This window comes from Mesoplodon mirus (genome assembly GCF_964341445.2).
Source record: "Mesoplodon mirus genome assembly, chromosome: 11".
Lineage (NCBI taxonomy): Eukaryota > Metazoa > Chordata > Mammalia > Artiodactyla > Ziphiidae > Mesoplodon > Mesoplodon mirus.
This window is the reverse complement of record NC_138987.1, coordinates 50,461,921-50,483,911: the sequence shown is the minus strand read 5'-3', so window position 1 is coordinate 50,483,911 and position 21,991 is coordinate 50,461,921. Positions and strand designations below refer to the sequence as shown.

The following is a 21,991-nucleotide window of genomic DNA, read 5'->3' as shown; positions in this document are numbered from 1 at the left end:
CATTTTTTCCCCTCAAGACTGCTATGGCTATTTGGAGTCTTTTGTGTCTCCATACAAATTTAAAGATTTTTTCTTCTAGTTCCATAAAAAAGCCATTGGTAATTTGATAGGGATTGCATTGAATCTGTAGATTGCTTTGGGTAGTACAGTCATTTTCACAATATTGATTCTTCCAATCCAAGAACATGGTATATCTCTCCATCTGTTGGTATCATCTTTAATTTCTTTCATCAGTGTCTTATAGTTTTCTGCATACAGGTCTTTAGTCTCCCTAGGTAGGTTTCTTCCTAGGTATTTTATTCTTTTTGTCACAATGGTAAATGGGATTGTTTCCTTAATTTCACTTCCAAATTTTTCATCATTAGTGTATAGGAATGCAAGAGATTTCTGTTCATCAATTTTGTATCCTGCGACTTTACCAAATTCATTGATTAGCTTTAGTAGTTTTCTGGTGACATTTTTTAGGATTCTCTATGTATAGTATCATGTCATCTGCATACAGTGACACTTTTACTTCTTCTTTTCCACTTTGTATTCCTTTTATTTCTTTTTCTTCTCTGATTGCTGTGGCTAGGACTTCCAAAACTATGTTGAATAATAGTGGTGAGAGTGGACATCCTTGCCTTGTTCCTGATCTTCAAGAAAATGCTTTCAGTTTTTCACCATTGAGAATGATATTTGCTGCGGGCTTGTCATATATGGCCTTTATTATGTTGTGGTAGGTTCCCTCTATGCCCACTTTCTGGAGAGTTTTTATCATAAATGGGTGTTGAATTTTTTCAGAACCTTTTTCTACATCTATTGATAGATCATATGGTTTTTCTTCTTCAATTTGTTAATATGGTGTATCACAGTGATTGATTTGCATATATTGAAGAATCCTTTCATCCCTGGGATAAATCCCACTTGATCATGGTGTATGATCCTTTTAATGTGCTGTTGGATTCTGTTTGCTAGTATTTTGTTGAGGATTTTTGCATCTATATTCATCAGTGATATTGGTCTGTAATTTTCTTTTTTTGTAGTATCTTTGTCTGGTTTTGGTATCAAGGTGATGGTGGCCTTGTAGAATGTGTTTGGGAGTGTTCCTTCCTCCACAATTTTTTAGAAGAGTTTGAGAAGAATGGGTGTTTAGCTCTTCTCTAAATTTTTGATAGAATTCACCTGTGAAGCCATCTAGTCCTGGACTTTTGTTTATTGGAAGATTTTTAATCACAGTGTCAATTTCATTGCTGGTGATTGGTCTGTTCATATTTTCTATTTCTTCCTGGTTCAGTCTTGGAAGCTTATACCTTTCTAAGAATTTGTCCATTTCTTCCAGGTTATCCATTTTATTGGCATAGAGTTGCTTGTAGTAGTCTCTTAGGATGCTTTGTATTTCTCCTGTGTCTGTTGTAACTTCTCCTTTTTCATTTCTAATTTTATTGAGTCCTCTCCCTCTTTTTCTTGATGAGTCTGGTTAATGGTTTATCAAGCTGGTTTATCTTCCCAAAGAACCAGCTTTTAGTTTTATTGAGCTTTGTTATTGTTTTCTTTGTTTCTATTTCATTTATTTTGGCTCTGATCTTTATGATTTCTTTACTTCTGCTAACTTTGGGTTTTGTTTGTTCTTCTTTCTCTAGTTCATTTAGGTGTAAGGTTAGATTGTTTATTTGAGATTTTTCTTTTTTCTTGAGGTAGGCTTGTATAGCTGTAAACTTCCCTCTTAGAATGGCTTCTGCTGCATCCCATAGATTTTGGATCATCGTGTTTTCATTGTCATTTCTCTGTACGTATTTTTTGATTTTCTCTTTGGTTTCTTCAGTGATCTCTTGGTTATTTAGTAATGTATTGTTTATCCTCCATGTGTTTGTGTTTTTTACATTTTTTTCCCTGTAATTCATTTCTAATCTCATAACGTTGTGGTCAGAAAAGATGCTGGATATGATTTCAGTTTTCTTAAATTTGCTGAAGCTTGATTTGTGACCCAAGATGTGACCTATCCTGGAGAATGTTCCGTGTGCACTTGAAAAGAAAGTGTAATCTGCTGTTTTTGGATGGAGTGTCCTATAAATATCAATTAAATCTGTCTGGTCTATTGTGTCATTTAGAGCTTCTGTTTCCTAATTTATTTTCATTTTGAATGATCTGTCGATTGGTGTAAGTGAGGTTTAAAGTCCCCCACTATTATTTTGTTACTGTCGATTTCCTCTTTTATAGCTGTTAGCAGTTCCCTTATGTATTGAGGTGCTCCTATGTTGGGTGCATATATATTTATAATTGTTATATCTTCTTCTTGGATTGATCCTCTGATCATTATGTAGTGTCCTTCCTTGTCTCTTGTAACATTCTGTATTTTAAAGTCTATTTTATCTGATATGAGTATTGCTCCTCCACCTTTCTTTTGATTTCCATTTGCATGGAATATCTTTTTCCATCCCCTCACTTTCAGTCTGAATGTGTCCCTAGGTCTGAACTGGGTCTCTTGTAGACAGCATATAGATGGGTCTTGTTTTTGTATCCCTTCAACAGTCTTGTGTCTTTTGGTTGGAGCATTTAATCCATTCACATTTAGAGTAATTATCGATATGTATGTTTCTGTTACTATGTTCTTAATTATTTTGGGATTGTTTTCATAGGTCCTTTTCTTCTCTTGTGTTTTCCACTTAGAGAAGTTCCTTTAGCATTTGTTGTAGAGCTGGTTTGGTGGTGCTGAATTCTCTTAGCTTTTGGTTGTCTGTAAAGCTTTTGATTTCTCCATCGAATCTGAATGAGATCCTTGCCAGGTAGAGTAATCTTGGTTTTAGGTTCTTCCCTTTCATCACCTTAAGTATATCATGCCACTCCCTTCTGGCTTGTAGAGTTTGTGCTGAGAAATCAGCTGTTAACCTTATGGGAGTTCCCTTGTATGTTATTTTTCAATTTTCCCTTGCTACTTTTAATAATTTTTCTTTGTCTTTAATTTTTGCCAATTTGATTACTATGTGTCTCGTTGTGTTTCTCCTTGAGTTTATCCTGTATGGGACTCTCTGCACTTCTTGGACTTGGGTGGATATTTCCTTTCCCATGTTAAGGAAGTTTTTGACTATAATGTCTTCAAATATTTTCTCGGGTCCTTTCTCTCTCTCTTCTCCTTCTGGGACACCTATAATGTGAATGTTGTTGCATTTAATGTTGTCCCAGAGGTCTCTTATGCTGTCTTCATTTCTTTTCATTCTTTTTTCCTTATTCTGTTCCACAGCAGTGAATTCCACCATTCTGTCTTCCAGGTCACTTATCCGTTCTTCTGCCTCAGTTATTCTGCTATTGATTCCTTCTAGTGTAGTTTTCATTTGAGTTATTCTATTGTTCATCTCTGTTTGTTTGTTCTTTAATTCTTCTAGGCCTTTGTTAAACATTTCTTGCATTGTCTCGATCTTTGCCTCCATTCTTTTTCCAAGGTCCTGGATCATCTTCACTATCATTATTTTGAATTCTTCTTCTGGAAGGTTGCCTATGTTCACTTCACTTAGTTGTTTTTCTGGGGTTTTATCTTGTTCCTTCATCTGGTACATAGCCCTCTGCCTTTTCATCTTGTCTGTCTTTCTGTGGATGTGGTTTTTGTTCCACAGGCTGCAGGATTGTAGTAAGGTACCAAAACACAATATTGAGACCAAAAGTTTTATTTGTACTTGACACTGGAATATTATACTTATTTAAAAATTTCTGTCTGGGAAAGATAAATTTTTTATCTATCTAGGAGTAGAAGGTGACAATCAGGAAAAAAAGGAAGGTTTAAATTTCATTATGTTAGGAAAATGAAGAAGGTAGCCAGGAAAAAAGTGGGAGGTTACGATAACTACTATTAAATATGTAAGGAGCTCCATGAAAGAGGAGTGACATCAGTATGTGTTACTCAAGGAGACATTAATAGGGCAGAAGATTCCAGCTCAAGATAAAGAAGACTTTTGACAAGGAGAGTTGCGCAATAAAGAGACCACCCCCCCCAAAAAAATCTGAGGCCTCAATAAATCACTAATTTTTGCCAATATTTTTGAAAATTGATCTTGTATTCTGCAACCTTGCTGAATTCATTTATTAGTTGTAATAGTTTTTTATTGGATTCCCCAGGATATCCTATATACATAGTAATGTCACACACAAATAATTTTACTTCTTCCTTTGCAATCTTGATGCCTTTTATTTCTTTACCTTGCCTCATTACATTAGCTAAAACTTCCAGGATAGTGTTGAATAGAAGTGACAAGAATGCACATCCTTGTCCCATTCTTGATTTCAGAGGGAAAGCATTCAGTCCTTCATCATTGAGTGTGTTAGCTATGAGTTTTGTAGATGCCTTTGATCAGATTGAGGAAGTGCCCTTCTATTCCTAATTGAAGTGGTTTTATCATGACTGTTGGATTTTGTCAAATGCTCCTTCTGCATCTGTTGTAATGATCCTGTGGTTCTTGTCCATTATCATAGTGATATGGTGTATCACACTGCTTGATTTCTTTTTTTTTTTTTTTTTTGTGGTACACGGGCCTCTCACCATTGTGGCCTCTCCCATTGCAGAGCACAGGCTCCGGATGCGCAGGCTCAGTGGCCATGGCTCATGGGCCCAACTGCTCCGTGGCATGTGGGATCTTCCCGGACCGGGGCATGAACCCGCATTCCCTGAATTGGCAGGCAGACTCTCAACCACTGCGCCACCAGGGAAGCCCACTGATTGATTTTTGTATGTTGAAACAATCTTGCATTCCTGGGGAAATCCCACTTGGTCATGAGGTCTAATCCTTTTTATATGTTGCTAGATTTTCATCTGTATTCAGAAGAGATGTTGGCCTATCATTTTCTTTTTTTGTGATGTCCTTTTCTGGTTTTGGTATCAGGGAAGTACTGGCTCCATAGAATAAATTGGGAAGTGGTCCCTCCTCTTCTACTTTTTTGGAAGAGTTTGTGAAAAATTAATATTTGGTAAGATTCACCAGCAAAGCCACCTGAGCTTGGGCTTTTCTTTGTGAAAGTTGTTATTTTTTACTAATTCAGTCTCTTTACTTACTGTAGATCTTTTCAGATTTTCTAGTTCTTCTTGAGTCTGTTTTGGTAAGTTTATGTTTTTTGTTTTTGCTTTTAGGAATTTGTCCATTTCACCAAAGTTATCTAATTGGTTGGCATGTAATTGTTTGTAATATTCCATAAAATCCTTTTTATTCCTGTGAGATTCACAATCATGTCTCCTCTTTGATTCCTGATTTCAGAGCTTTGAGTCTCCTCTCTCTTTTCTTGGTTTGTCAATTTTGTTCTTTTCAAAAGTACAACTTTTGGGCTTCCCTGGTGGTGCAGTGGTTGAGAGTCCGCCTGCCGACGCAGGGACACGGGTTCGTGCCATGGTCCGGGAGGATCCCATGTGCCGTGGAGCGGCTGGGCCCGTGAGCCATGGCTGCTGAGCCTGCACGTCTGGAGCCTGTGCTCCACAACGGGAGAGGCCACAACAGTGAGAGGCCCGCATACCGCAAAAAAAAAAATAAAATCCAACTTTTGATTTTATTGATTTTCTCTGTTATTTTTCTCTTCTTTGTTTCATCAATTTCCACTCTATTCATTATCATTTCTTTCCTCTGCTTGCTTTAGATTTAATTTGCTCTCCTTTTTTCCAGTGCTTTTAGGTGGAAGGTTAAGTCATTGGTATGAGATCTTTTTTCTCTTTTAATATAGGCATTTGCAGCTGTAAATTTTCCTTTAAGCACTTCTTTTGCAGCATCACTGAAGTTTTGGTATGTTGTGCTTTCATTTTCATTCATCTTAAAGTATTTTCTATTATCACTTGTGGTGTCTCATTTGACTCACTGGTTATTTAAGAGTGTGGTGTTTAAGTCCCATGTATTTGCGAATTTTCCACATTTCCTTCTGTTATTGATTTCTACTTTCATTCCATTGTGGTTGGAAAACACACTTTGTATTATTCAATCTTTTAAAATTTATTGAGGCTTGTTTTATACATAGCATATGGCTATCCTGGAAAATGTTCAATATGTGCTTGGAAAGAATGTGTTTTCTGTTGTTGTTGAGTGAAGTGTTCTGTAGATGTCTGTCAGGGCTTGTTGGTTGAAAGTATTGTTCAACTCTTCCATTTCCTTGTTGATCTTCTGCCTAGTTATTCTATCTACAGAAACTTTGCAGCTATTATTGTTGAATTGTCTGCTTCTCACTTCAATCCTTTTGTTTCATTTACTTTGTATTAGATTTATTTACCTTGCGATTTTGTTGTACATGACTGTATGCTTATAATTGTCATAATATCCTGATATAGTGACCCTTATATCATTATAAAATGTTCTTCTTTATCTGTAGTACCATTTTGTTTTGTTTTGTTTTAAAGTCGAATTTATCTGATATTAGAATGGCTACTCAGGCTGCTTATAGTACCTGGTATATATGTTTTCATCCCATTTGCTTTTAACCTATGTATATTTTTGGATTCTAAAAGTGTCTCCTACAGGGAGTACTTTGTTGAATCTCTGCCTTTTGATTGGATTGCTTAATGTTATAACTGATATGTCTGGATTTATCTTTGCCATTTTACTTTTTGTTTTTATATGTCTTATACTGTTTTTGTCTCTTCTATACTGCTTCTTTTATTCAGTGAACATTTTCTAGTGTAACGTTTTAATTTCCTTAATAATTTTCTCACTATATTTTAAATTGCTTTCTTAATGGTTGCTCTAGGGCTTACAATGTACATCTTAACTCTACTCCAGAATTTTCTCCAGAATTATACTACCTAATTGCATGACATATAGAAACATTACTCCTGTATATACTCTTTTTCCTCTTCCCTTTTTTTGTTGTTATATTTGTTATCCATACACCTACTTGTGTAACAAACCACAATATATTTTTATAGTGTTACTTTATATAATTTTATATCTTTTAGAGATAAGAAATGAGAGAACTTATATTTCATTGAGTTTTTTACGTGAGCCTTTTTATTTAGCATTTCTGGTTCTCTTCATTTCTTCCTGTGGTTCTGAGTTATCAGCTGCTGTCATTTAATTACTGTAAAACAGCTTTGCTTCCATCTGCTTTATTTGTGGCATTATTATCAAATATACTACATTTCTATATTATACTGGTCAGTAGTATAATTACATACATATTGGTTTATACAATTGCTTTTTAAACAAGAGAATATAGAAAAAGAAATATGTAATTATAGTGTCTTTTATAATTACTACAATTACCTCTACTAGTACACTTTGGTTGTTTTGTATTGTCTGATGTCACTTGACTTCAGCCTGAAAAACTTCCTGTAGTATGTCTAATAATAACTAGTATGTCTGCTAATAAAAAATCCTCTCAGTTTTTTTATCTGGGAATGTCTTTATTCTGCATTCATTCTTGAAAGATTGATTTTCTAGAAAATTATTGTTTTACAGTTTTTATTTTTCAGCACTTTAAATATGCCATCCCACTGTCCTCTGGCTTCTAGAACTCAGCTATTTATCTTACTGGGATTCCCACGTATGTGGTCATTTTTCTCTTGATGCTTTCAGATTTTTTTTTTTTTGACTTTCAACGTCTTTACTGTGACATATCTGGATGTAGATCTCTTTGTGTCTACTCAACTTGGAGTCTATTGAGCTTCTTAGATGTATAGATTAATGCATTTCATGAAATTTAGACAGTTTTCAGCCATTATTTCTTCAAATATATTCTCTCCTCTATTTGGTACTTCCATCCTGCGTATGTTGGTGCACTTAATGGCGTCCCTTTATTTCTCTGAGGCTTTATTCATTTTTTCTTCATTCTTTTTTCTATTTTTCAGATTGTTTCATCACTATTGATATCTTTTCAAGTTTGTTGATTCTTCTGCCAGCTCAAATTTACTGATCGATTTGCTCTAGTGAATTTATTATTTTGGTTATTGTACTTTTCAACTCCTGAACTTGTCCTTTGGCTCTTTTTATAAATATAATTTTTATTTCTTTATTGACAGTCTCTATTTGATGAGACATTATTATCATACCTTCCTTTACTGTTTTAAACACAGTTTTCTGTAGTTCTTTGGGCATATTTATAATAGGTGCTTTGAAGTCTTTATCTGCTTAGCCTGACATCTGAAACCTCTCAAAGGCAGTTTCTGTTGCCTTTTCCCCTGTATATGAGTCATCCTTTCCAGTTTCTTTGCATGTTTCACAACTTTTTGTTGAAAACTGGGCATTTTAGATAAGATATTTTAGCAACTGTGGATACTAAGTTTCCCCTTCCCTCTAGGACTTGTTGTTTGCTTGCTTATTTATTTGTTTAGCTCTTTGGCTGGGCTATTTCAGGGACATGTATTTCTCCTGTGGTGTGCAGCCTTTAATATCACTCCTCAGAGGGCTCAGCCTTGGACATGTACACTGTCACCCCGATCCTCCTGGAATGACAGTGTTTTTAGTTGGCCTGTCTTTGATGAAGTTTCTAGATGGCCTGACTCTACTGATATCACACTCAGCTCTTAGCCTCCACTAATTATTATATGATCACTCTGTTCTTTCAATAACATCCTGGAGGTATAAATTACTACATGGTCTGATCCAATTAAGCTCAGACCCCTTGGCCAGGGTAGTCTTATAGGTCAGTCTTTGAGGTCAGGTCAGATTTCAAGAGGAGCCCTTCTTGGCTGTCTCTTTCCCTGGTTTTCTCTGATAAACTGAGCTTTGACCTACCATTTGGCTTGTTGCTCTCATCCAGTTACCCCCATCCTCCTCTTAATTGCACACCACTAAAATCTTATTTTCAATATGTGCTTTAGGCTTAAATTTCCCCATGTTTGGTCCCAAATAAACTCAGTCTCCTTAGGAAAAGCTATGGAACTTTCTGTTCTTACAGCTTGATTTTCCCCCAAGGAAGAACCTTTACACAAATTCTGTGGATTGAGTGGGTAGAACCCACTTTGCAGAGTAACATCCCCCATCTATAAGCAGAGTGCTGGGTAATGGCAACATCCCCTGGTCTTCTTGGCTTGCCTTGCTCAGCATGGAACTTCTGCCCTACCAGTGATTTTGAGTGGGACTGATTCAGGCCTTGTGTTCTTGACCTGCCATGCCTGGGGCAGATCTTCTGATCTATGAATAGGGACTGAGTGGTGGAAGGGAGCTTCAGACTCTCCACCATTCTTACCTCTAAGACAGCTTCAGCAACACAGATCTGGGTGAGATGAGGAGTGCTGGTATTCCCCGCACCCTGCTGCCCCCCACACACCCTAGGAGAAAGCTTAGCCCTAGCAGAGAGCTGGGGGAAATATAGTCCTGTGTTTGTAGCTGCACCCACGAAGAGTAGAACTATCATCTTGCTGAGGTGGGGGAAGAGAGGACAGGTCATGGTTCAGATGTCACAGATGCTTACTGTTCTTACCTAGATTTCATAGATTTTCCTGAATAAATGTTTCTCCATTTTTTTTTGTATAGTCTTAGGACAATTTCAAGAGACTTGAAATGATTTTGTATTTTATATATTTTTTATAATTGAAATTAAACATTTTATTTTGAGGTAACTGTTGACTGACATGTAGTTCTAAGAAATAATACAGAGATTCCATGTACCCTGTTTCCCCAAATGGTAACATCTTGCATGATTATAGTATAATATCACCACTAGGATATTGACATCTCTACATCAATATACAAAACATTTTTATCACCACAAGAACTTTATTTTTGTAAATTTAATTTAATTTAATTTTTGGCTGCATTGGGTCTTCGTTGCTGTGTGTGGGCTTTCTCTAGTTGCAGCAAGTGGGGGTTACTCTTCATTGCATTGCACGGGCTTCTTATTGTGGTGGCTTCTCTTGTTGCGGAGCACAGCCTCTAGGCACGCAGGCTTCAGTAATTGTGGCATGCAGGCTTAGTAGTTGTGGCTCTCAGGCTCTAGAGTGCAGGCTCAGTAGTTGTGGCTCATGGGCTTAGTTGCTCCACGGCATGTGCGATCTTCCTGGACCAGGGATAGAACCCGTATCCCCTGCACTGGCAGGTGGATTCTTAACCACTGTGCCATCAGGGAAGCCCCACAAAAGCTTTTATAATGACAACTACTTCCCTCCCACCACCAGCCTCACTTTATCCCCTAGCAACCACTAATCTAGTCTTCATTTCCATAATTTTTTTCTTTTCAAAGATGTTATATAGGTGGAATCATACTAGTACGTATGTCTAGAACTTCTAGCATTATTTTGAAGAGTGGTGATAGTGGACATGCTTTAATTGCTTCTGATCTTAGGGCAAAAGCATTCAGTCTTTCACCATTAACTGTAATGTTAGCTATAGATTTTTGGTAAATGTTCTTTATCAAGTTAAGGAAGTTCCCCTCTATTCCTATTTTTCTTTATTGTCTCACTGAAGAAAGAGTCCACAGGTCTCCTCAAAAGCCATTCCAAATGTTCTCCCTCTATTGGCTATATTTTTTTAAGGTACATAGCTTTGAAGAGGAATCTCAGGTTCTCATTCAATCTTTGAGGCTGGTTAGCTCTATTCATATCCATTCTTCTCCTTCCCTGCTTCACTCATGTTGGCTTACCAGATGATTGGTCTCCCTCCAAAATGGTGACTCTCTGACCTACATCTTTTATTTAGTTCTCTTCCCAAGACTGTGCTTTTCCTGATGAACTCCCCCTTCTGAAGTCTTACACTGTGTCTCTTTGAACACTTGTTCTAAGGTCAAGGATGTGTAATCTAAAACTTTTAGCACTTTAAACAATCTTTTCTTTCACATATGGATATTTAAAATAACTTTCCATTTTGACCCTTTTAAATGGAGATTATTCAGTCTACAATGACCAACCCATGTTAAGACTGGTCAACTTTGTCCAACAATCCATATTCCTTCTAATCAATGCTTTCTGGTCATATACTTGATATGATTAGAAAAAAGTAAATTGAAGATGCCACCTAGAGATGTGAAGAGTGTGCTACAAGGTACTATTACTTCAGAAAGGTCATGAAATTCTGGGAATCTTGTCCTTTTCATTACATGTTGAATTGAATAAATCTGGTCAATGAGACATCAACAAAATTCACAGGAGACTGATATACAAATAAGTAATATAACTGTCAAGTGGAATCAAAACTCCTTTTATCTCATTAGTAAACTTTCCTTATAGAAAATATCTTAACAGAAAACTAATTATTATAAACAGTATATTTCTCAATGAGCATGAAATCAGAATAAGAGATCTTAGCACAATCAAGTTTTTAAATGATAAAACAGATCTTTTCAGTAATTTCTAACTCCATTACTCCAATTTTTATGTAACCCCAATTTTCCGTACAATATCTTGAGAAAATTGCATAGTTATAACCTGGGTAACCCCAGTTTACAGTTGGAGAAAGAGACACTCTGTGTCAACAACCCGTACAAGATCCTTGAGGAAGTCAGAGGTAGCTCCAGTGTAGTAATAAAATGTTCCTCTCTGCTAGTCAAGGTGAGATGGCTCTCCCACTTAGTTGGCATTTCTGGAATGAAAAGCTCTATTTCCAAAATTAGATGTTATTGGGCATAGGTATGTGCTGTCAAAAAAAGGTATGCCCATTTTTTTCAGTCTGTATTCAAGTGCCTGAAGTTACTGTTACCAAAAATACAAACTGTCCAGTATTCTTGAAACTATTCTGTCAAATATATAAACCAGATTCTGTGTTAAGTTATACAAGATTTGCATGAATACTCTCCAGATGTTTGATGTCACAGAAAGAACTTATTCTGTTGTTTGGGATTCCTCAAAACCATATCTTTTTTGTCTGCATATGACAGGCACCCCGGGACATGAATTCTAAAAAGAGAATGGACACATATGGCACTCTCTAGGGAAAATAAACTTTGCCACATTGTAATATAAGATGAAGTTAAGGAGTGTGGTGTGACTTTAGAATATGTATATATATATACCTCAAAAGTGAAGTAAAATGTTCGGTACTTTTCACAGAGCCATAAAAAAAACGCAATGTGTATCTCTCTAGCTGTTTTGTAATTAATATTGATTACATGAGAGCAAGAGAAATAACCAATGCCAGAAGATCGTGGCCAGCATCCATTTTGAGTATTCAGAGCCAGTTTTTAAATATTTTGAACATGTATTCTTTATTATCAGACTGTAGAATTTGATATGTATTCATAAGATCTACCCTTTTATTTATATTGTTTAGATCATCTCTCTCCTTATTTTTGCCTGCTTGATCTATTTTGTTATTAAAAGTGGTATATTAAAATTTCCTATTATTAGGATGTTTCTACATATATCTCCTTTCATCTCCTGTAGTTTTGTTTCATAAAAGTTGCTGTGTTAAAAAAAATTTGCTGTGTTATTTGATTCATAATACTCACATATTATGTCTTCATTGTGGATTATGGGTTTTAGCACTTCTTTGTCATGTTTTCCTGATTTCATACTTGAATTCTACTCTATGTCATCAGGATTTGCTACCCCTGTTCTCTTTTTATGTACATTTTCCTGGTATACTCCTGCACATGCTTTTAATTTTGACCTTTATGAGTCACTTTAAGTGTCTCTTACTTATAGCATGTACATGGGTTTTGTTTGCAAGTCAATTAGAAACTTTTTTCTTTAAATAGGTGTTATATTCATTCACATCTTAAGTTGAAAAAAAACCACAATAAAATTGCCTTTATTAGTATACAGTTTTAACATACATACAGATTCATGTTACTTTTACCATAATCTGAATATAGAACAGCTCCCTCACACTTCCTCCATGGAGTCAGTTCCTCCCTCCCACCTAACTCCTGGTACACACTGATCTTTTTTCTGTTGCTTTAGTTTTGCATTTTCTGGGATGACATAGAAATGTGTTATAAATGGAATCACACAATATGTAACCTTTTGAGATTGACTTCCTTCACTCAACATAATGCCTTTGAGGTCCATCTGTGTTTTTGCATGTGTCAATTTTTTCTTCCTTATTGTTGAGCATTATTCCATCGAATGGATGTCATACAGCTGTCTTACAGTTTGGTCATTTGTTGGAAGAAAATGAGTTGTTTATAGTTTTTGGAGATTATGAATAGAGCTGAGATGCACATTTGCATACAGGTTTTTGTGTGAACGTACATTTTCATTTCTCTGGGATAAATGCCTATGAGTGAGATTGTAGGGTCACATGATATGTGTATGTTTAACTTTATAGGAAACTGCTAAACTGTTTGATACAGTGGCTGTACCATTTTTTATTTCCACCAGCAAAGATTAAATTTCTAGTTGATTAGCTTCCTTGTCAGCACTTAGTATTGTCAAGTTTTTTGTTTGTTTACCCATCTTCTGTGGTAACTCAATGTAGTTTTAATTTACATTCCACTAATGGATAATAATGTTAAGTATCTTTCATATGCTTATTTGCCATCTGTATATACTCTTTGGTGAAGTGTATGCCCAAGTCTTTTGCTCATTTTTAAAATTAGGTTGTTTTTTCCTTATTGTTCCTTACTGTTTAGTTTTGAGGGTTCTTTACATAGTCTTGATACAAGTCTTTTGTTGTATATAACATTTCCAAGTCTTTTTCTCCTGGTCTGGACCTTATCTTTTCTTTCTCTTAATTGTCTTACACAGAATGGAAGTTTTAAATTTTAATGAAGTCAAATTTATCATTTTTTTCCTTTGTGGGTTGTATATTTAGTGTCATATTTAAGAGCCTTTGACTTACTCCAGGTTACAAAGATTTTCTTCTATGCGTCCTTAAAATTTTTTTTTATAGTTCTATGTTTTACATCTAGACCTATGACTGATTTTGAACTAATTTTTTATGAAGTCGGAGGGGTTTTGCCTATAGACATCCAGTTGTCCTAACACCATTTGTTGAAAAGACAGTGCTTTCTCCAGTAAATTGCTTTTCCGCCTCTGTCAAAAATCAATTGGAGGGGACTTTTCTGGTGGTCCATTGGTTAAGAATCTACACTTCCAATTCAGGGGCATGGCTTCGATTCCTGGTCGGGGAACTAAGATCCCATGTGCCACGTGGTGAGGCCAAAAAAAAAATATATATATATATATATATATATATATATATATATATATATATATATATATATATATATCACATATTTATGTGGGTCTCTTTCTGACTCTGTCTTCTGTTCCATTGATCTACATGTCTCTCTCTTCACCAACACAGCACTGTCTTGGTTATGATAGCTTTATTATAATAAGTGTTAAAACAAGGTAGTGTGGGTCCTTCAAATTTATTTTTTTTCAAACTTGTCTTAATTATTTTAATTTCTTTGTCTTTCAATATAAATTTTAGAATCAGTTCTCTTATTGGAATTGCATTAGATCTATAGATCCCATTCATAATAAAATATGTGGAACAAACTTTAAAATTGTAAAACCTAATGATATAATGGGCATATATGAACCAACCAGTCAATCAAAGAAGTGGAACATTAAAACTTTCATCTATTTCTGTGCTTTCCCTCTGTCTTGCATCCATAACTAGTTTTTCCTTTGATGCAGCTAAATACTCAAGGCCAGACATTCCAATTTGTTGAATTCTTAGGTCTTTTGAATCACCTTACCTTCCACTTGTGATTTGGCTGTTATAATTTTACTTCTTATGATGGCCTCTTCTAAAAAATGTCGAGAGTACGAGAGGAGATAAACTTCACACTACTTCAAACAACTATATTTTTTAGTTGATACTATGTTGAACTAATTTTTCAAGTTAAATATTAGGTTTAAGGAGGTTTAAATTTTAATCTTAAATAAAGTAATGGAATTGAAATAAGTAATTAATACAATTATTCAATCATTTATTACTTCTAAAGTTCCATAGGAATGTACCAGTACCTTTCTTATGGCACCTATAATTCTCTACATTGCATCACATTTATTTATGTGTATATCAGATTTAGTTTCCTCCATTTTATTAAAATATAATTGTCATTAATCATTGTATTAGTTTAAGGTGTAAAACATAATTATTTGACTATGTATATATTGAAAAATTATAACCACAATGGTTTTAGTTAACATCCATCACCTCACATAGTTACAATTTTTTCTTTCTTGTGATGAGAACTTTTAAGATATACTCTCTTAGCAACTTTCAAATATACAATACAGTATACTTAACTATATTTACCATATTGCACATTAATCCCCAGGATTTATTTATCTTGTAATGTCCTCACCCATTTCCCCCTCCAACTCCTACCTCTGGCAACCACCAATCTGTGCTTCACTTCTCAAACCTGGAGCAAGACCTCTCTCTGTATTGCAGTAGTGCTTCATACCAAGTCTGCCACGCAGTTAATTTCAAACAAATGAGTGAAGTGTATTTTTAACTCTGTCAATATCATCCCAGATTTCAGTTGAATTGTTTTGCCATTTCTTTGAGATTGTATTATGTAGCTTTTGAACAAGGACTAAAGATGTAAGCAAAGCTCATGAAAATTAGTCTAGAGAAATGAAGCAGCAGATATTTCTAGACCCAACTCATTGTGTTAATGACCACCTAAGTCTCTCAGTACTGTAGTTAGTTGGACTTTTGTCTTTCCTTTCCAGCTGAATGCTTCCAAGAAACCTTGAGCAGGGAGGTAAAGAATAAATGGAAGTGTAGACTATTAGGTTGTGAAAACATTGCATTCCCCCAACTGGGGCACTCAGTAAGTGGCCAGTCACAGGAAACCTACACCACAGAATATAGTTCCATTTCTTTTATTTGGTGAGAAGCCTATTTATGAGTTAAGGTGGAATGAAGGTATTCAGTGCAAAACCTGTATCAGATGACTAAGTATTAACCAGTAGACTATATCCTTAGAATTACTTCTTCTCATTCAAATATTTACTAATATAAAATTCTGATGTGTCTAGCGTTAGTGTCATTCATTATCACGAGCATGAAGGATTTAGCTGTGTATTTGTGTATTAACTTTTACAATGCTAAAATTTAATATTTATAATGTTGCACTTAATTCATCCATTTAAAAACACTTACTGAGTGCCTAGGCCTTCTTTTGGACTCTAGGAATACAGCAATGAAGCAAACATACAGGTCATATTTTAAATTTCATAACCAAATGATGTATATAACAATTAATTTTCTTTGAAATTTATCTAAAACAAATTATTTCTGTTTTGGGGAAAATTATCCATATATTATCATTGTATTATAAATGTATTTGAATCTCTATTTGATTTTAAATAAGAAGTATATACGATTCCTAAGAAATCTAACTTAATAAACTAAACTGATATATAATTTTTTAGCAGTTGCAATAATTCATATTATAAATATATTTGAAATCTATTTAGCCTTTGCTTTCATGACAAGATAATATTTTCATTGACATAACATAATCTTTGATGTTTTATCACTGTCCTGTTCAAGATTCCTGAGTCTTAGGCCATAGGATATTGTGATGTGATCTAAGATTGTCCTAATATCACTCTAAATCTGTATGTATATTAAACATTGGCAGTAGGCTTAATTATCATTCATTAAGTACTTCAGCTTTTCAGTGTATAATTCTGTACTGCAAGATCATATACATGTGCCACAAATTTTACCAATTTTAGTCAGGCACTTTCTTAATTAACAGATATTTAAAGTTTTTTTTTTTTTTAATTTATTTATTTATTTTTGGCTGTGTTGGGTCTTCGTTGCTGCATACGGGCTTCTCATTGTGGTGGCTTCTCTTACTGCAGTGCACAGGCTCTAGGCGTGCGGGCTCAGTAGTTGTGGTGCACAGGCTTAGTTGCTCCGCGGCATGTGGGATCTTCCCGGACCAGGGATTGAACCCGTGTCCCCTGCATTGGCAGGCGGATTCTCAACCACTGCGCCACCAGGGAAGCCCTAAATTTTAATTTTTAGCAGAGATAGTCTGGAATATTTTGACATGAAACTGGTTCTTGTGTCTTGAAAATAATTAGATCATAAAGCCACTAGGGGGCTCACATACCATGTGTGTAAATCATGTGTCATCAGACGTCCACGTAACACTTCTGGGTACTTAAAAGCACATGATAGCTGGGGAAATAATATCACATTCAGTAGTTTTGTGTGGTAGGTTAAAAAGTAACATTCTTAGCACAAAAGGTAAGGGCACAGTAACAGAAGATTCTAGGAAATACATTAAACAGATGTAACTTAGGGAAATTAGCGACGAGGGGTCAAAAATTGAAACTGGAGAAATGTTAAAGTCTGGTTGGTATCAATCCCTGTGAACACCCGTTCTGACTGGACTTGCTGTTTCTACAGGAGCATAAGCTCTAGCTGTCAACCCTAGAGACCTAGTGTTGGACAGAATTACTTTTGCACAAATAACATTATCTGGTATTATTTCAGTTGTCTCTTGTAATTGAGAAGACTTATTTGTAATCAATTTAAAAAGTCTTTAGCCTGTTCATTTTCTTTAGTGTAAGGTTGTATCAATATTCTTTCATTTTCTGAAGAAAGAATCTTGAAAACCAATTCGAGTCTTTATATAATTCCAATTCAGGTATTTCCAGCCAAGTGGATGCTTAAATATTTTATGAATTCTACCTATTTTTATTTTGTTTTGTTTTCAATCCAGGGACAATTCAGCATTAATTTGGCTGGAACTGGGATGAAGATATCCAGTACAGCAAAGTGGCTTGCTCAGGGCAGTTATGCCTCTGTCATCATTCACAGATCACAAGTAAGTCCTGCTGGACCAAAAAACCTGTCTGAAATACTTCTGTGCTGTGAACTAGCATTAAAGGTCCTCTACTTTAAATTTAGAGTTATATGAAGTTAATGACTAATGTGTTATTGCATATGATGGGTTATATTACATATAATGAAATATAACATTAATTTATGAAATTATGAAATTGGGTTCATTTTTATTCATGTGCTTATGTAGGTTTTATATACATATACATTCATGTTTAACCTATAGATATCTGAACATGAAATCAAATGCCAGAGCATATAGATTGAAGTAGCTCAAGTCTGGGGTTGATGGCTTGAAATGCAGGTACTTCAAAAAGAGGTAGTGCTTTTAGCTATACTCTAATTATTAAAGGTTTGTAGGTTTTAATATTTCAAAGTGAGAGGTAACATTTTGGTTCATTTATCTCACTACTTTGATTTAGTGATGGAGCTGAGGTTGGAGCCATTTGTCATTTAACAAATATCCTTTATAGGTTCTTCAAGAATTAGGAATATTTTTTATGGTTGTATGCATATTTTCCTCTGTCTACCTTTATCTAGAGAACATTGGTATTTGGTTTTTACCTATAGCACATGTATTATCTAAAGTAGAATCCATTTAACTTTGATGCTGGTATGGTGTACTAGCACATACTCTTTATGAGATGGCTCCTAGTACTTGGAGTTCCCACGTCTTAGATAGCATGATTCTATCTATAGTAAATCAGGATCTACATTATAAGTGTCCTCACCTATATTGCACATAAATCAGCACCATCACCAACCCCCTGCCCACTCTAAGGTTTTATCATTTTTCTTTCTTTTGATAAAAGTGACTTCTGTTACACTCCTATTTATATGAATACTACTTATAAATGAAATTCAATTTTCTAATAATCAGAGACTAAAACATTATATTTCTGAATATTATGAAATTGTGTTTCAATTTATAATTAAAGAATTTAAATTTTTATTATTTCTATCGTATGGGCAAGCAGTAGACTTTTAAAAAATGGCTATTTCTAAATAGTTATTTGGCAAATTTTGGGCTAATCCCTTTTGGTAGAAGAATGGAAATAAATTAATTACCTAGTTAAAGTATATTCTGAGCAAGTAGAAAATTTAGAGAGTGCAATGAGATATTCTGACTTTATCCAGCTTTTAGGTATCTTTTGGTTAAATGAGATCTGGCCGAGGGCAGCAGTAAAAATGAATATTTAGTACAATCATTCCTTTTGCTTCTATTTAAGTTCTATTCTAAAGATTATTTATTTGTTTATTTATTTGAGAGTTTCTCCCTCAATCAAAAATTTTGCACATGAAGGTATTTCCTGAGATCTGTTGCCTGGTGTGAAAATGAGACTTGTGAAACCCAAATGTACTTATGGAAATGCACACATATTTTCATTTTCCATTAAATTTAAGCAAGATTAGGGGTTTACTTATACGATCCGTTTGCAAACAGGAATGTATATAAATTGGAATTTTTACTGCCATTCCTTTCTCTGTTTACTCAGACTCTCTAGAGTTTAGAAAGCTTCTGAAAAGAGAGGCAACTTCAAAGGCCCCCGGTCTCAAAATATTCTTCATCTTCAAAAGTTCCAGGAACCCAAAGTTTCCTTCTTTATCCTCCCTCCTTAGATTAAAAAAACAAAGCAAAACTTACCTTTTCTAGAAACTACAGGAGTTCAAGCTATTTTTGCTTTATCCTATCAAAATGCCTTTTGACTTTTGGACCTAAAGATGGAAGACAGTTTGGAAAGAAAATCTAGCATGTCCTGACCACCTTCTTCACCAGCCTCCGCCCACCCATTCCTCAGTGAGCAGCTCTGCTTTCCTAAAAAAAAGAAGAATCTCCCTTTTTAGTCCTTGACTAATTATAATTCCTGCTTTTAGTCTAGTTTTATTCCCTGCCCCCCCATTTTATCACCTTCTAAATATTTTCTTCAGGCTGTGTTTCTAATGCTTCCAGGAGATAATTGAGGTTAATATGGCTTGGATTCAGTTAAGGTCAAGTTTGCATAATATCTTTCTTTTTTTTTAGTCTGTGAGAATCTTATATAAAATCATGGCAATGCTGAATAACAGATTGAGAGAGGTTTTAATAAACTCACTGAAGCAAATAGATATCTTGTTGAAAAATAAGTGGGTTGAGATGAATTGTCTAAATTAGAGTGTGGTTTATAATCATTAAGTAGATAATATAAATCTCACATTATCTAATTCCCATGACCACAAATTTCAACTAATCCTGAAATGGTATGACCTTTGACCTCAAGTGTAATTGTTGTATGAAACCTTGGCTAATTATTTCAACCGCATGATTCAAAGCATTTGCTTTTTCTGCCCTGTGCATGCAGATACTAGCTTGTAACAGATTCTCCTGTATCTCTGCCTCTTCCTATTTTCAGGATGGAACCAAAGTCTACGGCAGATGTGGAGGGTTCTGTGGAAAGTGTATTCCTCACATGACTACTGGTCTCCCAATTCAAGTAATATGAACATTCAGAAGTGGGAAGTGTGTCCCAAGGAGGAGACATTCTCTGGAACCTGCAAATAGCTGGTGCTTGTTTCTTTACCCTTCCCTTCCTGAGATTTCCATGTCTAAAATGTCTGTGCCTTTTTTTCAGGGCGCTCATCAGGGAGTCACATCACTGCTTAATTTTTCAAGGCCTTCAAAATAAACTGAATGATATGTGATTCTAATCTGGATCCTTAAAAGGATATAGTAATTTATGGTAGGGTATACAGGGATGCTTGAATTATACCAAGATAATATTGCTGTTAACAGCTTGGACTGGACCACAATTACCTTATGCCTATAAACACACATGTAAATCTCTGCTCTGGTATCCTACTGTATAATGAATGCTTATTCTACTTGTTAAAATGGAGCAAGTAAAAATTAGGAAAATGAACTTATTTAAAACTGCCATAGACATATTGAATCTGTCAGGTGAATAGCAAATCAATAGTCACATCAAAAAAGTACATAGCCATTATACTTTCTACTGATACAGCTTAGATACCTTGTTTTATGTTTCCTTTAATTTTTAATTGTGCATTATGGTGCTTGAAAAAAATCATCCTAAATTATGGTATAATTTTGTTTTTAAAATATATGCTTTGGTTAAATACTAAATATGAAATTTTGTGGGAATAATACAGAAGAAGATATGATATAGTAGAATTTGACTTAAAACACCTACCTCTAATTTGATTGTACTTATAAGAGCAATACATTGTTTTTATAATGTGTATATTCTATCATGTCTTTATAGATCTTATATATGTATATATCTACTCTTAAAAAATTAATTTTCTCACAGTTAAGAACTGTATTTTATTAATCAAGTAGAAAAGTAAGAATTATTGATATGTTGAAGATCCTATTTTGGTAAACATAAAATTATGTTTACATTTGCAAAATTTTTATTAGAGATGTTCAAGTTATTTCATATCTGAGGTGTCTCAAAGCCAGAACATAAAAGATAGTATAAAAATTATTCATGGACAAATTCTCAGGTATTAAGAGATTTTTTTCAGGTGAATAATTTGTGTATTATATAATAATGTGATTTTAAAAGACTCATAGATAAATAATATTTTTCTATGGCAACCTACTTTATAAACCAAGAAAACTGAATCTACTAATAGATTTTTGCCAGTAAATAGTAGTGTACTAGTTTTACCCACAAAGTTTTTCTTTTTCAAAGATTTATTAGGGGTATATTGTACCATATAAGGTACTAAAGCAATTTTGTGCCAGTGTGGTTAGATAAATATTTAGGGATCTCTGTATCAGAAAAGAAGTATTTTGCACTATGTGCCTGAAACCAGTTACAAACATTATTACAAAACGTGTAACATTTTCTAGAAGTGTTTTTATTCATAAGTAAAATCTTATAATTTATAAACATTTAAGTAATAAACATATTTGTGTGATACATTAGGACTTTGTTTTCATTTTCCTTACAGGTTAAAAAAAAAAAGAATTCTTCACCAAAATGTCTATAACTCTAAAATCACTTCAGAAATTCTAAAACGATTTTATTGAAATTGTTGCAGCTGGGATGGAAACAGCTCCTGTCCAGTGTATACCCTTCTCATGGAAATAATGGACAGGAGGCTGACAAAAATTTGCAGACTTCAAAAACTTCTGTTCATAGAAGGGGTACCCATGTATACTCATATTCAATTGGTCATATTAAATCACATGACCAAATCCTAGTCAGTGGGGCAGGGAAACATACTACCTCTACACTGCAGGATGACCAGACATATGGAAATGAGTGAGGACTCATAATCCTCTCCCAAGGGAGGGAGTAGATCCTTTTGAACAATAATATGTTTCATCCATCCATCTTAAA

At 34.6% G+C, this 21,991-nt stretch overlaps 1 protein-coding gene across 1 annotated transcript in view; it reads left to right on the top strand.

Moving 5' to 3' along the window:
* The window catches only part of ADAMTS20 (ADAM metallopeptidase with thrombospondin type 1 motif 20), a 188,927-nt gene extending 168,294 nt beyond the window's left edge, over positions 1–20,633 (top strand). Inside the window, exons 38-39 of the mRNA XM_082635388.1 lie at positions 17,521–17,625; positions 20,033–20,633. Of these exons, the coding sequence (XP_082491514.1) occupies positions 17,521–17,625; positions 20,033–20,122 (195 nt within the window). The 3' untranslated portion in view covers positions 20,123–20,633. The remainder of the gene's footprint in view (positions 1–17,520; positions 17,626–20,032) is intronic.
* Positions 20,634–21,991: the final 1,358 nt, after the last annotated feature.